A 13,911-nucleotide genomic window follows, 5' to 3' on the forward strand; every position below is an offset into this window, starting at 1 on the left:
CCCAAGGTCAGAAAGTATATCAACTAGAAGACTCTGCTCTTCCTCATCTTGGGGGGAACCCTATGCTTTCTTTGTTCTCCATCTTGGCATGTTGCTGTGGGAACAGCTGTGTGCCTGCACTGAGGCAGGCAGAAGTGATGCAAGTGGAGCTAGGCAATGAGGGCCAGCTCCTTGCATCCGAGAACTCAACAAGGACTGCAAATCCCATCACTGTGTGAGTAGCTAGGAAATGTGTTAGCTAGTGCGTTTAGGTTTTGTTATGTTTATCTAATAGCTTGCTTGAAATGAATACTTTGTAACTATGCTTTCTGTACCTGCAAGGCAAGGAGGCTTTGCATGAATGATATCTTCTTATTATATTCTATTTCTTTAAAATAAATATCTTTCTCTAAAAGTATCTGCTGTCTCTCTCTGATCCTGTACGCATGCCTTAGCTTGGTTACTGATTGCTTTAAGTTAGCAAGGAAAGAAAACTCCAAATTCCTCTAGCAAGTCCCTAGCAAGTCCCAGTGTGTGCTTAGGGAGACTTAGTTCATTGATTCACTGGGTGGTGGCAGCGAGACTTGATGATCTCAAGGGTTCTCATTCAGCTCAGCGGGGAACAGGAATGGAGACCTAGGAGACTCTAAGGGAAAGTTTAAGGGATCCCCTGGGGGTAAGAACCACGACAGAGGGGCTGTGTGGCTGCTGGACTCCCAGGGACCATCACATGGTCTTATAGAGTCTTATAGCATTGTTACTATTCTGGCTGCCCTCTGTTACATTCTGGGATTTACAGTTTAGGGAGGGGCATTTAGAATATTCAGCCAGACAGCTCGTAGGCTTCCTGAACTACAAACCCCAGAATGCAACAGGAGGCTGTCCAAGGAGTAAAAGTGGAATGGCAGCATTATAAGAGTGTGGTGTGATAATAATCAAGAATAAGGCTTCATATCTCTTCTGGTAATACAATTGACCCTCCACATTTGCGGCTTTGACTTTTGCAGATTTGATTATTCACAGATTTGATTAATATGTTCTCTCTAGGAATCTCTAGGTCACCCAGTACAACTGTGTGGTCAAGCTCTGCAAAAGTTGTGCCAGAGAGAGGACCTAGAGATTCCTAGAGAGAACACTTTTCTAGGCATTTGTAATTATTCCAGTGCAACTTATTGTCAACTTCCAGCTGATGTTGACCGTAGAGTTGCCCTGTGGCACCTAGAGATTCCTAGAGAGATGTTCTTTTAAGTTAAAAAATGTGTTTTCTTATTAGTGTTTTTTTCACTTTCACAGGGGTTCTGTGCCTCAAACCACAGTGAATGTGGAGGGTCCACAATACTCCAGCATATAGTCCAAGGCTCTGTAACAAATGCAGCTGTTGACTTCAGTCCAGAAAGAACCTAAAAGATACTTGACATAATATTCTAAGCCAACATTTATTGTATTCCCTCACCATGTAATACAATAAATGTTGGGTGCCCAATGTTTATAACTTTTTCTATGAATTTTAATAAATAACTTTAAAAAAACCTCTCATGCTCCAACATTAACTTATCTGAAGTATTATTTATCACCCTTAGAAGTGAATTGGTTTTTTGCTTTCAGGAAGATATCCAACACTTGGCTTAGCACCGGATGGTTCACAATGAGTATCGCATTAGAACTCTGTGACAGGATAGACGTCTATGGAATGGTACCACCAGATTTCTGCAGGTAAATTTTAATCTGGATTTATGATTAGCTGGCAAAACTCAGCATTACGAGTAAATACATGAATCTATTTATACAGTCCATAAAACATGTCTATGATTTTCCTGAAGCTCTTAATTAGCAGGTCCCCTGATTGGGTTCTGAAAACAACAAACAGCATTTAATTACGTTGCATAAATTATTAAAAGTTTTTGTTTGTGCTGTGAAAGAATTAATCCACATCTTGTTAGTTCCTTTTAGGCTCTGAATATTTATCAGCCGAAACAAAATGCTGCAGTGGCCATGAAATTAATCTGATGGGGGGGGAGCATTGGGGAGGGGAGTATTTAAAATGATTTTATAAAAAGGTTCTTTGCTCTTTTAGGATAGTTCATATTATCAGACTGCTATGTGGGGAGTAGAGGAGAGGGAACCACTTCATGAAGACAGTCTTTCCAGCTTTCCATGCATAACTTTTTAATTTCCACAATAAGCCACTACTGGTATCAAAGATGAGGCTCTATGGAATAAATCTCTCCCCACCCCCATTCCATCAATTATGGAGGCTACATTCGGGTTAGAACCATTGAAAGTATATTAAAATACACATTAGATTTGTACTAATGCAGATTAAACAAAATTGAAAATATATTTAGCATAACTTCAATGGCTGCAAGATTTGCAGACCCCCAAAGGTTTTGGCAAGGAGGCTAAGAGTAGATTTTCTCTCTTTCATGTCTCCCCACATTTTTTCTAAAAACCATGTAGCAGGTAGACCTTTAGGTAAGACTATGTACAGTATCTCATGTCATTGTAATTCCTGGTCTTAGTTTTATTTCCTCTATTGTAAGGACCAGAGTGCAGCTTTTGGTGCAGCTTCTGACCTCTTAAGATGTGTGTGTCACTTAAACAGCATACCTCCAAAGTGACCCGACGCAGTTTTATTTTGGCCTCTCTTTTCAGGCCCTAAATGTTTTGTATCTCTCAAGCACAATGGAGGATTAGAGGAAATAAAATTATTTGCTATTTTAATATTGATGATTTCTTTTTTTATTGACTGGAATTCACAGTTGCAGTTACGAATGTGTAATCTAGAGTTATGCATCTATGACTGATTCATAGTCACAATACTGTACCTACATATTCATGATTATGACAATAGTGTAGGGAATACATATGGATCATAAAAAAACCCAATCCTGACTTCCTGGGCACCAGCCACTGGAGCAATGGAGGTTTGTTCTCTTGTCGATCTGGCCTATTCATTATAAACTGGTAAAAACAAAGAAGTTTAGGTGTTCCTGACAACTGACCTTGTAGCTAGATTTTAAAAAATAAAATTTAAAAAATTCAGTTTATAATTATTTTCTGCTTAAACCATACTTTTAATTTCCCAGACATGATACCTGTATGCCAAATCATGTTATACATAAGGATTTATTTTTTGTCCCTAAAGTTTAAAAGTGATTTGTAATCTATAAAGCTTATTAACATTGCATTTATTTCAACTTTTTTGAAAATCTTAAATATTTTCCCACAAGAAAATGTAGAACGATACATGACCCCTGCCCCCTGTCTTCATGGGTTCAAAATCCCCAGAAATGTTATTGATTATGGCAAACTCCCCATTTATCCCTGCACATGTATTTTTGGATGTTGTAAAAGGATAGACCTTGGATGTCCTGGTGCAAGTCCTCTTGTCGCAAGCCAGGGTGTCAAGAAGCTCAAATTAAATGAAACAAGCCCTTGTCATGGAAGCCATGAAATCCTGCTAAGGGGACCTCAAGATATATATGTTCATATTTTCCAACCACAGTCAGTTGGGAGTAATCTGCACCATCTCTATCAACTCAGAAGTGAGATAATCAAGTCACAGGGTGAGCGGAGCTGGGTTAAGAGGTAATGTCTTCATGACCCATCATCAGATACTCACATACAAATCCAGAAGCTTGCAGGCAGGTGACCTCAGCATATTAGCACAACATTAGGTGAAAGTGTCCAATGATGGAAGAGCTCATCTGCTGTTGGCAACTCCGTCATATTTCCCAATAAGAAGGGAACTAGATCTCCATAGTCAACAACTAATTCTCCTGTTAATCTGGATCCTATATCTATCCTGTGCTTTTTCTTAGAGATATTGGGAATGAGCTGTTGTGCTGGAAGAATTGGGGGGAAATACAGAAACCCTAAATCTTTTAGAACTATGCTGTCCTCCCACCCCCATCCCCATATTTAATCATGACAATAAGGAGGCAGAATTTATTTCCACCACAGAGGTGACACAATTGCTTCCTCCCAGGAGTGGTGCATACATTTCTGCACAAATTCTCTGCTCAGTCAGATAAATGAAAGAGACACTTGAGTTGCCCTTTTGTGCTGCCCCCATTACTGGCACTGTAAACACGGCTGTATATGTGTATACTCTCAGCGGAAGCACTGATTATTGCATGGCACCACTTCAGAAAACTGTAGTGTATTTTACAAACTGCCATCTATAAATGCCTCCCAGCTGTGATATTAATAAGTACGTTAACTCTGACAAAGTACTGATTAATGTCCAGTATCACAGAGTAGTAAAAGAGCATCTGTTTTAATATTAATAAATGAGGATGACTTTCAACTTCCTCATATAAATTGCTCATGCATTTCATTTGCTAACATCAAATTTTAATTGCAAAGCAGGGAGTTAATACACTATTCTTAATCTGGGTTATTTAAACTGGAGAGATAAAAATTCTTAAATTTATCCCAACTGTATTTGAAGGTGTTTAGGAAAAAAGTTATCACCTGGTCCACAAAACACAGGAGTCAAGTCTTATGTTTCCAAGATGGGTGAAAGTGGGTCAACAGTACAAGTTAGATCTCTTCTAGAAACATCCTTTTTGCTCAACTAGAAATCAAAAGAAGTCTAGAACCTGGAAGGACAGCTATGAAGGAACTAGACAAGATCTTGAAGTGTAAAGATATATCATTAAATACCAAAGTTAGGATTGTCCATGCCGTTGTATTTCCCATTTGTATGCATGGCTGTGAAAGTTGGACAGTGAAGAAAGTGATAGGAAGAAAATCAATACATTTGAAATGTAATGTTGAGTTGAGTTCTCGGACATCATGGACTGCTAAAAGGACAAATCAATGGACCCTAGAACAAATCAAGTCAGAAATCTCCCTAGAAACAAAGATGATTAAACAGAGACTTTGGTCCCATCAGGAGAAGAAAGGATTCATTAGAAAAGACTACAGCAATAGGAAAAAAGTAAGGCTGCATTCAAGAGGGGTAGACTCAGAGAATCCTCAGCAATGGGTCTGCAGGGAGCTGAGCAGGGCAACTGAGGATAGAGTGACTTGGAGGTCTCTCATACCATGGGTCAGCATGGGTCGAAGTAGACTCAAAGGCAATTAACAACAACTAAGGGTGCTCATCACATTTGGGGGGTAGAGTTCAGCATCTTGGTTAGCTCTTTTAAAGTTTAGACTAAAACCTGTAGAAGATTCACTCATAGAAACCACCAACATCGATTGAATCAACTTTTTCTTCCTTGGAATGTACAATATAATACAGTGCATTTCCATATCACTAACTGTTGCCAGTGGAGACAGGGATGAACACAGTGGAATGACATATTTTGTGCCAGAGATTTTGTACTAGACCAGTCTTCCCCGACTGTTGTGTTTCTGGTTTGGGGGCTATTACTCCAAGGATTCTTGACAACTGGCTATGCTAGCTAGGACTGATGGGAGGTGAAGTCTAAATCACCTGGCTGTACTAGACACCAAGATGCAAGAAGAGGATAAAAACATGAACCAGTGGCATTCTAGTATGACTGGCATCACTGTGCTGTACCATGCCGTGTGGGATGTGGATGCTGATTATCAACTAGGATAGCATAGATAGGGCAGCCAGATAACCAAGACTGTCAGAGTTGAAGAATCACACTTCTTACATGTTGTCTTTTGGGCATGTTACATCTACCTGCCAGATGTGACAGATCACATACATAGAGATTCCCAAGCACTTCCTTTGTATATTGATGGTTTACAGCGTGCATGTGTGTGTGTCTGTCTGTGTATTCATGGTCATAGCAAGACATAACTTTTACAGATAAAGTCCTACATGTTGCAGCAAAGTTATATATACTATTCTTTAAAATATTAAAACTAGACTGCGGAGTTGTCTGCGTAGGCCAAATGGCCTGTGTTTTTCCCCCAGACTCATGTTGTCCAGTTGAGAAGACACAGGCCAAAATCTCAGGGGCAGGGCAGGCCCAGTCCTGCCAGACCAGACACAAATCCAATGGGTCTGGCTCGATCCAGGTTAAATAGACTTAACCCTGGATCAAGTTGACCCTGGTTTGCTGTGGAGTTTCCTGGAAACTCTGTAGCAAGCATGCCACTGCCTCCATGCTCTTTACCTTGCTGCATGATTGCTGGTATTGAAACCCCCAACCCACCGTCACTGCATTTGATGTGGAAATGGGGCACCTGGGCATATGTATGCAGCCAGACAGCCAGTTTTCATATCAGATACAGTGGCAGGGGTCTTCTTAGTACCAGCAATGGCACAGCAGGGTAAGGAGCATGCACTGGTAGTGGAACCTGAGTCTGTGTGGAGACAGGTTTGTAAACCACTCACCCATTCCGCCCCCTGACCTGGAGACTGACCCAGCTGAGCCTGTGCTGTCTCCTGAATCAGTCTCTGCTCAGCTGCTGAATGAATTAACCTGAAACAGGATATGTAATAAAACAAATTCTAAAAACTGCCCATGCAGTGATTGCCGTTGGATTGGGGGGGGAGGGGGGACTGAAACATGGAATCTGCATTTTGCCTATAAAAATTTACAAAAATGCCTATTCTGATAAACAGATGTACAGTAATTTAAGAATTCTGAAGGTTAACACATGTAGCCTCTTTTCTCCAGATTTGGAAAAGACACATCACACATTTTAAACCTAATTCAGACTTGTCAAGGAAGGAAATCCTTCATTGGTTTGGTGAAGTTCTCAGCAGTCGTTCAAAAGGTACTAAGAATATCATGCCTAATTAAACCCCACAGCAGCAACTACTGACAAAGTTATGTCAGTCATGTTACACTAGAAGCTCAAATGCTGCTAGCTTGTAGAAAAATGTTCTGATTAGGAACTCATGAAATCAGTCAAGACCAGTACAAGAGAAGCAAAAAACTACACTTGTTGACTTGATAATTTCCATTTTTAGTATTTTAAAGAAACTATCATGTTTATTATACTGGTATAATTTTCCCATTATAAAATTAGTGGCTGTGGTTTTATAGCACAGTCTACATTCTGTAGCATTATGCAATCTATGTATAGGTAGGTAGGGAACTCTCCTAGGGAACTACAAAGATGCATTGCAAAGATTCAGAGCACAAGCAAGAGGGACATGGTGAGCATTGGGCTCTACCAGTGTGCATCGGCAGTTCCTAGTCACTGTCTGGATGAACATTGGGAGCACCTGATCTATATCAGTGCCTATTGCACATTGGTGCTGATGCACAACAGTCCCAAAGCACAACAGCCACATTGCTGGTTTCCTTATGTCATGTCACAACAGTCCTTTGATGAATATGTTGCAAAACTACTCAGTTCTGTTTCCCAGACATAACCCCACTTATATAGATGCAAGTCCCATATTGAATTCCAACCAATATTTTTGATTTGTTTGCTTTCGTGAGGTTAAGAGAAAGAAATTTGGTTGGCTTTTAATAGGAATCTTGCCATAGTATGCACTTTGAAAGGAAATAATGGGATGTGGGATCTAGATTCATAACCTAGAGTTACAGATCCATAACTGCTCCATATTCACTATGAAGTTTCAACCCACCTTAGCAGCCAGCAGCCCCACAGATAAGCCCGCAGACTTATAATTACTTAAGTCTTTATAACCTCATGTTTCATATTCTGACCTCCAAGAAAACAAAGACTAAAGTACATTGAGGACAGGAACCAACTGTAATGGTGGACCTCCTTTTGAGAAACCCAGAATATATATATAACACCTGCCAGTTTAAAACCAGAGTTAAATTTACAGTGGGCCCTTGGTATCTGCTGGGGTTTGGTTCCAGGACCCCTGTGGATACCAAAATCCATGGATGCTCAAGTCCCATTATATACAATGGACATTAAAATGGTGTCCTTTATATAACATGATAAAATCAAGGTTTGCTGTTTGGAATTTATATATAATTTATTTATATAATATTTTCAAGCTGTGGATGTTTGATTCCATGAATTAAAAAAAAAATCCGTGGAGGGCCAACTGTAGTTGATGTTACCTCACAATTTATCCCATCTGGCCTGAAAGACTGCAACAAAATGTGCTGCATAGATGTGTAATGGCGATAAGTCATAATCAAGCATGCTTCCTGGCATGGTGCATCTTTATGCATAACCACAGGATATCTGTTAAGGCAACAATCTCAGTTTCCATTAGGCAAGCCTTGAGGAGCATGAACCTGAACCTGAGATAGCCTTAACTCTCGTCTTAAAGTGACTTAAAAAATAATAATTGAATATTGAGAGTGGCCAAGTAATACAAGGGAATGAAAAGCACAATTGGGTTTTACACCAGTAATCAATGAAAGTAACATTGACATATTAATATGGGCTGGAATTCATGATTGTAGATATGAATGTGTAAACTAAAGTTACGCATGCATAACTGATGCATAATCATGATCCCCATGTATTCAGTAGTGGAGGGAACAAATATGTAGGGATCATGATTTTGTTGTATCTAAAATACGCTACCAATTGGTTGGTGAAAACTGATATGTGTATACCATGAACTTGAATTTGTATCTGAAATTGTTTTTAACAATTATGAATAATTGTATTTTGCAATTATTATTTTATCAAGCTATTTTGTATACTGGTCAATGACCGAATAAATCTTACTACAACTATTAGGGATCATGAAAGTCCCCCCAATTCCTGACTTACAAAGCAGCAGCCAATGTAAGCAACAGGAGTCTGTTCTCTTGTTGATCTGGATGCAGCAGACTGCTGTTCCCACTCTCCTCCCACGAGCAATCTCCGGTATCCAGAGGAACTGCAACAGGGATTTTGTTTTCCACTGTTGCAGTGGATGTCAACGAAGAGGGGAATGTCAGTCCGCTGCATCCCAATCAATAAGAGGACAGATGCCAATCGCTAGAAAAGTCAGGATTACAGGTGGGGTGGGCTGGGAGGCACTGCTTAGCTACACAACTAAGCTAGCACATCATTTCCATTTATTACAGCAAATAGCCAGCATCTAGAATACCAGCCATGGACTTTTGTGTCTCTTAGTCTCAATTCCTCCTTTTACTACTGCTGTTTTCATAATTGCACTATTTTCATATGGGTACAAACACAAGTGTATGTTATGTTTTATAAGAAAGTACATGCCTAGAACTTTTAAACTGTGATTCACTGGTTTCCCTTTCCACAGTAGTCATGTGCCCATGTTCAGTTCTATCAGATTGACTCCTCTTTTGTTCCAGAACCACAGGCACATTGTTCCAAAAACACAGGCTTAAAAAAGAAATAATAAGGATTCAGCACAATTCATTCAGTATTTGTCAGAATTTAAATGCAGACTCCCCCCCCCCCCCCCCCCGGTCTAACCAAGTACAAATGATACAGAGAGGGAGAGTATTTGAGTCAAATCGTGGCTAAAATTAGCACTATTTAGGATTAACATTCTGTGTGCTGAATACTAAATTATATACACTCTGCAGGATAACATGGGTTGAGTTTTACAGTTTTTCTTTGTTTTAATATTCAAATGTTAAATACATTATTTAAAGTGAGTATTGTTAAATAAAACTATTTTCTTTGTGATTCCCTTCCATTTCAGTTGAGAATGATACAATGGCTGATTGACAGTCTATAGCTTGGGGTTATAAAGGGGTGTGCTTTTATCCTGTATGCCATGCTGGCAAGATTTTCATGTGTGAAGCAAAGCAACAAATATCTGGGATCAGCTTCCTGTTTGACAAACCTATTCATCCCCTTAAATGTCTCTGTAGGTTCTTTTCTCAACACAAGCTAGATACATACGCACCAAGCTTCATGCGCTCAATGGAGCAATGTGGTGCACTTCAGTGCGTTCAGCTGCCTTGTAGATTGCTAGTGTTTTAATTAGAATAGATAAGAGCATTCCAAACTATTTTTTAAAATAGTCTGAATTCATATTTCAGTGAAACAACAAAAAGACTTTGTTCTTCCTCTATAGCCAGTCAAATCAGTATGTCTATGCTTTCCCTCTATTTTCTCTTTCTTTTTGCAGGGATCCTAAGCATCCTTCAGTACCTTATCATTATTATGAACCTTTGGGACCTGATGAATGTACGATGTACCTTTCACATGAACGGGGAAGAAAGGGCAGCCACCATCGTTTTATCACAGAGAAACGAGTATTTGAGAACTGGGCCCGGACATTCAATATTCATTTTTTTCAGCCAGACTGGAAACCAGAATCGCTTCCTCTGAATCATGCTAAGATTAAACTGGTATTCTGAGGAATGATTGCACAAGGCTGTAACCACAATCACCTACTGTAGCAGGCTTCAGAGGATTGAACCCCATATCGCAGCACGCCAACCTAAAGAAGAGAGGTTAACAGGGTTTGGAGATGAAAATTGCTACAATATTCAGGAAGTTATTGCAAAGAAATACCTTAAAAGGGCACCTGGTATCCAATTGTATCTAAAGCAAATATTTTAACTTCTGTCTATTGTACACATATATATGTATGTGATTTTGTTAAGAAGATGAAAACAATGAAGAAACCTATGGTATTATGAGCATAGTTCCAAGAGATTTTAATTCATCGTGTTTTTAAGGCACGTTGCCACTGGGTTTTCATAGTGACATTTAACAGTTCCTTACTTAGTGAAGGTTTTTAATGCAATCCAGTATTTTTCTATTTCACAATGATATGGTTATTTATCTTTCATAATCCCTCCAAAACTGAGGATTTATATTGCTGCTGGTTTAAGGCCCAGCTTCTTATTTATACATTTTTCTCTTTGAAATATAGGATGATTCTATCTAGCATGTAATTAATATTTGATCTGGAAGTGATGTATTTTATTTTTTTACTTTTTATTGTTGGGCTCTGTTCCAGCATCAAGCCATTTGACAGCAAGCACATCCTTATGTGATGCTGTAGCAGAGAAGGATGACCACAACTGTAGTCTGTGGCATCAGGTAACAGAAATATGGAGAAGTTTCCATATCCCAATGGTTTTTAGTCTTTTGGTATTCAGAGTAACTGATAAGGGCTGCGCATTCTGGCCTTGAGCTGGCCAGGCAGCCCTTGGTTCACCTCATCAAAATGTGCCCTAGGCAAGTCAGACTTTCTGTGAGTTGCAAGGTTGTTTTTGGTGTGTTGCTTTGCACATGCTGTCTGCACAGTTGTTGGTTCACCAGTTTTAGATTTCAAAAGATTAGGCTGCAATCCTATACATACTTATATGGCAATTTCCCAAAATGTTAGTCTGTTGCAGCAAAAAGAATCAAGAGTCCTGTGGCACCTTAAGAGACTAACAAATTTATTGAAGCATTACATGAGAGTACATGCCATTGAACTCAGTGGCAGTTTACCTCATGTAGAAATGCATGGGACTGCACTGTTTAAAGATGAATATATGAGGATGAGGCACATGGATCTGCCTTGGGAAGATGGGGTTCAGTTCATCTTTATTACAGTCATAGACCAGCACAATGGAGATGGAGTCAAATAGCAATGAAACTAAGGAAGTCTTGACTGCTGCCGTTTCTGGGGATGGCAGAGTCCAGTCGCATGTAAATACAGGGTTTATGTATAATTAAGTCACAGTTGAAAACAGGCAGGCAAATGCAAAGGCAGTTTCTGTCCCACAGATCAACAATGTGTGTGTTTTGAATTGTAGGAAGAAGACTAAAAGGCCGAGACTGAGTGTTCTGTTCTCACATCCAACAAATCATATGGCTCTAACGTTGGTTCTGACCATAAAATGTGCCAGTTTCTTTGAGATGCACTGAGGATATCTAGTTCTTGCCAAGTTGACTGAATGGCACTAATAGTTCTGTATATGGGTAGTTGCACATTATGTTTTTTGTGGGATTATACCTGGCTTGTGAATAAAGAGGATTTCATTTGCAGTATTTGTCCTTTCACCTCACAAATGCTAGAAGACAAATGACTTGTTCAAAGTGTTTGTCAAGAATTACTTGATCTGTTGCACATTGCCATACATCAGTATTTCACTTAAAAAAAACCTTTTTGCATCACTGGCACTATCAATAGAATTAAGTCATCATTAGGAGTACAGGTTATTTTAAAATTGTTCATCATAGAGGAAAACCACAATATACAACAGTCCAGAAATGAGTTAATATGAATATTCTCTTTCTATGGAAGCTGAACTTGAGAATTGATAGAAATCAAGTGAATGTTGTTGTTATAAGATTCCGAAGCTGACCTCAGTAGAAACCATTGTATTCAAGGTTGTGTGGAAGAAATGGGAAATATTGATCCACTCCTGTGAAAAACAGGTCACTTTCTGCCCTTGGTTGGGACATCTAGAGGGGAAACATCTTTCATGCTGATGTCTGCTCCTGACTACTGAATGGAATATTATGAACTGGAAAGAAAATGGGGAGCTGTAGGAAGTAGGATACCACCTTTAACAGGGATTTTGCGTAAAAGTAATGTACAAATGTGTTGCTCTGGAATCTTCTGGGAGATTGCATTAGCTCCTTCACACTTTAAAACCAGCAACACAAGGTTTCCTTGCTTTTTAAGAATGATGAATTTCAAGCATAAAAAGATGGACTTAGTGTAAATGGAAGCATTCCTCAACATACCAGCTGGGGCCACAGCCTGCACCATAAAGCAACAGTTGATGAACCTTGTCAAGCTGATTTACAGGTCATTTTTAATATCACTGGGCAAGATTTAATTATAGATTGCAGTGGTGCTACTGCTTCCATAATGGCCTAGCTCTTAGCATTTCAGACATTAGTTTAATACAAGGAATTATGACGCATGTTCAGCAGCAGGACGTGATTGCTGGGACTCTGCACTAAATACGAAAATGACACTGACAGCAAGAATGACCTATTAAGCTGTCCCATGGTAGTTTCATTTGTTAGTTAAAGGGCTAGACCTGTATTTTTAAAGTTAAGAAAATAAGAATCTAGTTACAGCAGTCCAGGTTGTACAGAAAGGCTTCTCTTCAAAAAGGAGTAATCTATTTGGTACAGTTAGGAGTAGGATGACTAAATCTTATGTTCTGCCTTTAGTTAAAAGGATCCAAAGGATTACTCCTTTCTGAAGAGGATTCTATCTGCACAAACCTAGTTGCTGGAATAAAGTGGGGAACCATACTTCCAGGACTCATTTAGGATATGCTCCCTTGCATTTCCAATTTTTCTGCTTTTTTGTTCTCCAAAAGAAAAAAACAAATGAACAGATTGTGGGTCTTTTGTGATTGTGATCTTCAGAAAGCATGGACTTCAGGATATGAACTTGTACTTTTGATTGTGATAGACCAAAATGCTCTAAGGAGACAAGGTGGTGACAGTATTCATCCCTATGAAGTACAGTGTCACACTGTTTTGTTTTCATTGATCTTGGCTTATTGGCAGAGATCTGTAAAGGACATGACAGTAGAAAAGGGGAAAGAAGATTGTATACTGGGAAAGACACATATTTCCATTGCAATGTGGACTTTGCTTTCTTCAGCTTTTGTTGCTGTTTGTATTGTTAAGCATGCTTTCTTCTATAAATAGATAGCCTGAGGTTTTACAATCATTGCAGCACAGCCTTGAAAACACCTTTTTGTGTTACTTTATGTATTAATGTAAAAGCACAGGAAAGATGTAGTGTAAGCTTTTAGAATCTAGATGAACAAAAGCAAGAGGTTTGAAAAAGTAAGCATAAAGAGGTATCTTGAAACACTGAAGGTCACTGTACTGCGTTTTTCCTGGGGTTTGATCCATTCACAATTACACTTCTCAGCATTTATGTCCATTGTAAAAGAAGTTAGCTTCCTTAAGTGCTTACTAGTACATAAAAGTTTCAAGAACAAAAACCCTGAAATCTCATCATGCTGTGCTCAGATTTTTCTATGTGAATTCCATTTTACAGGAATTTTGATCTCACAAGTATTAAAGCATAAGAGAAGCACAGACAAGAGTGGGAGGGGTGTGTGTGTATGTATTTGTGTATGGCTGGGGTTTATCCAGTTTACA

General features: G+C 39.1%; 2 protein-coding genes across 2 annotated transcripts in view; one reads left to right on the forward strand and one right to left on the reverse strand.

Moving 5' to 3' along the window:
• Positions 1-13,667, forward strand: part of LOC149316435 (alpha-N-acetylgalactosaminide alpha-2,6-sialyltransferase 5-like) — a 112,623-nt gene extending 98,956 nt beyond the window's left edge. The window contains exons 4-5 of the mRNA XM_089515471.1: positions 1,585-1,692; positions 9,959-13,667. Of these exons, the coding sequence (XP_089371597.1) occupies positions 1,585-1,692; positions 9,959-10,190 (340 nt within the window). The 3' untranslated portion in view covers positions 10,191-13,667. The remainder of the gene's footprint in view (positions 1-1,584; positions 1,693-9,958) is intronic.
• The window catches only part of LOC149316436 (GPI-anchor transamidase-like), a 170,913-nt gene that overhangs the window by 12,550 nt on the left and 144,452 nt on the right, over positions 1-13,911 (reverse strand). The gene's annotated exons all lie outside the window — the stretch shown is intronic.

Source organism: Sceloporus occidentalis, unplaced genomic scaffold (genome assembly GCF_023333645.1).
Source record: "Sceloporus occidentalis isolate IW3139 unplaced genomic scaffold, rSceOcc1.0.p SCAF_3, whole genome shotgun sequence".
Taxonomy (NCBI): domain Eukaryota; kingdom Metazoa; phylum Chordata; class Lepidosauria; order Squamata; family Phrynosomatidae; genus Sceloporus; species Sceloporus occidentalis.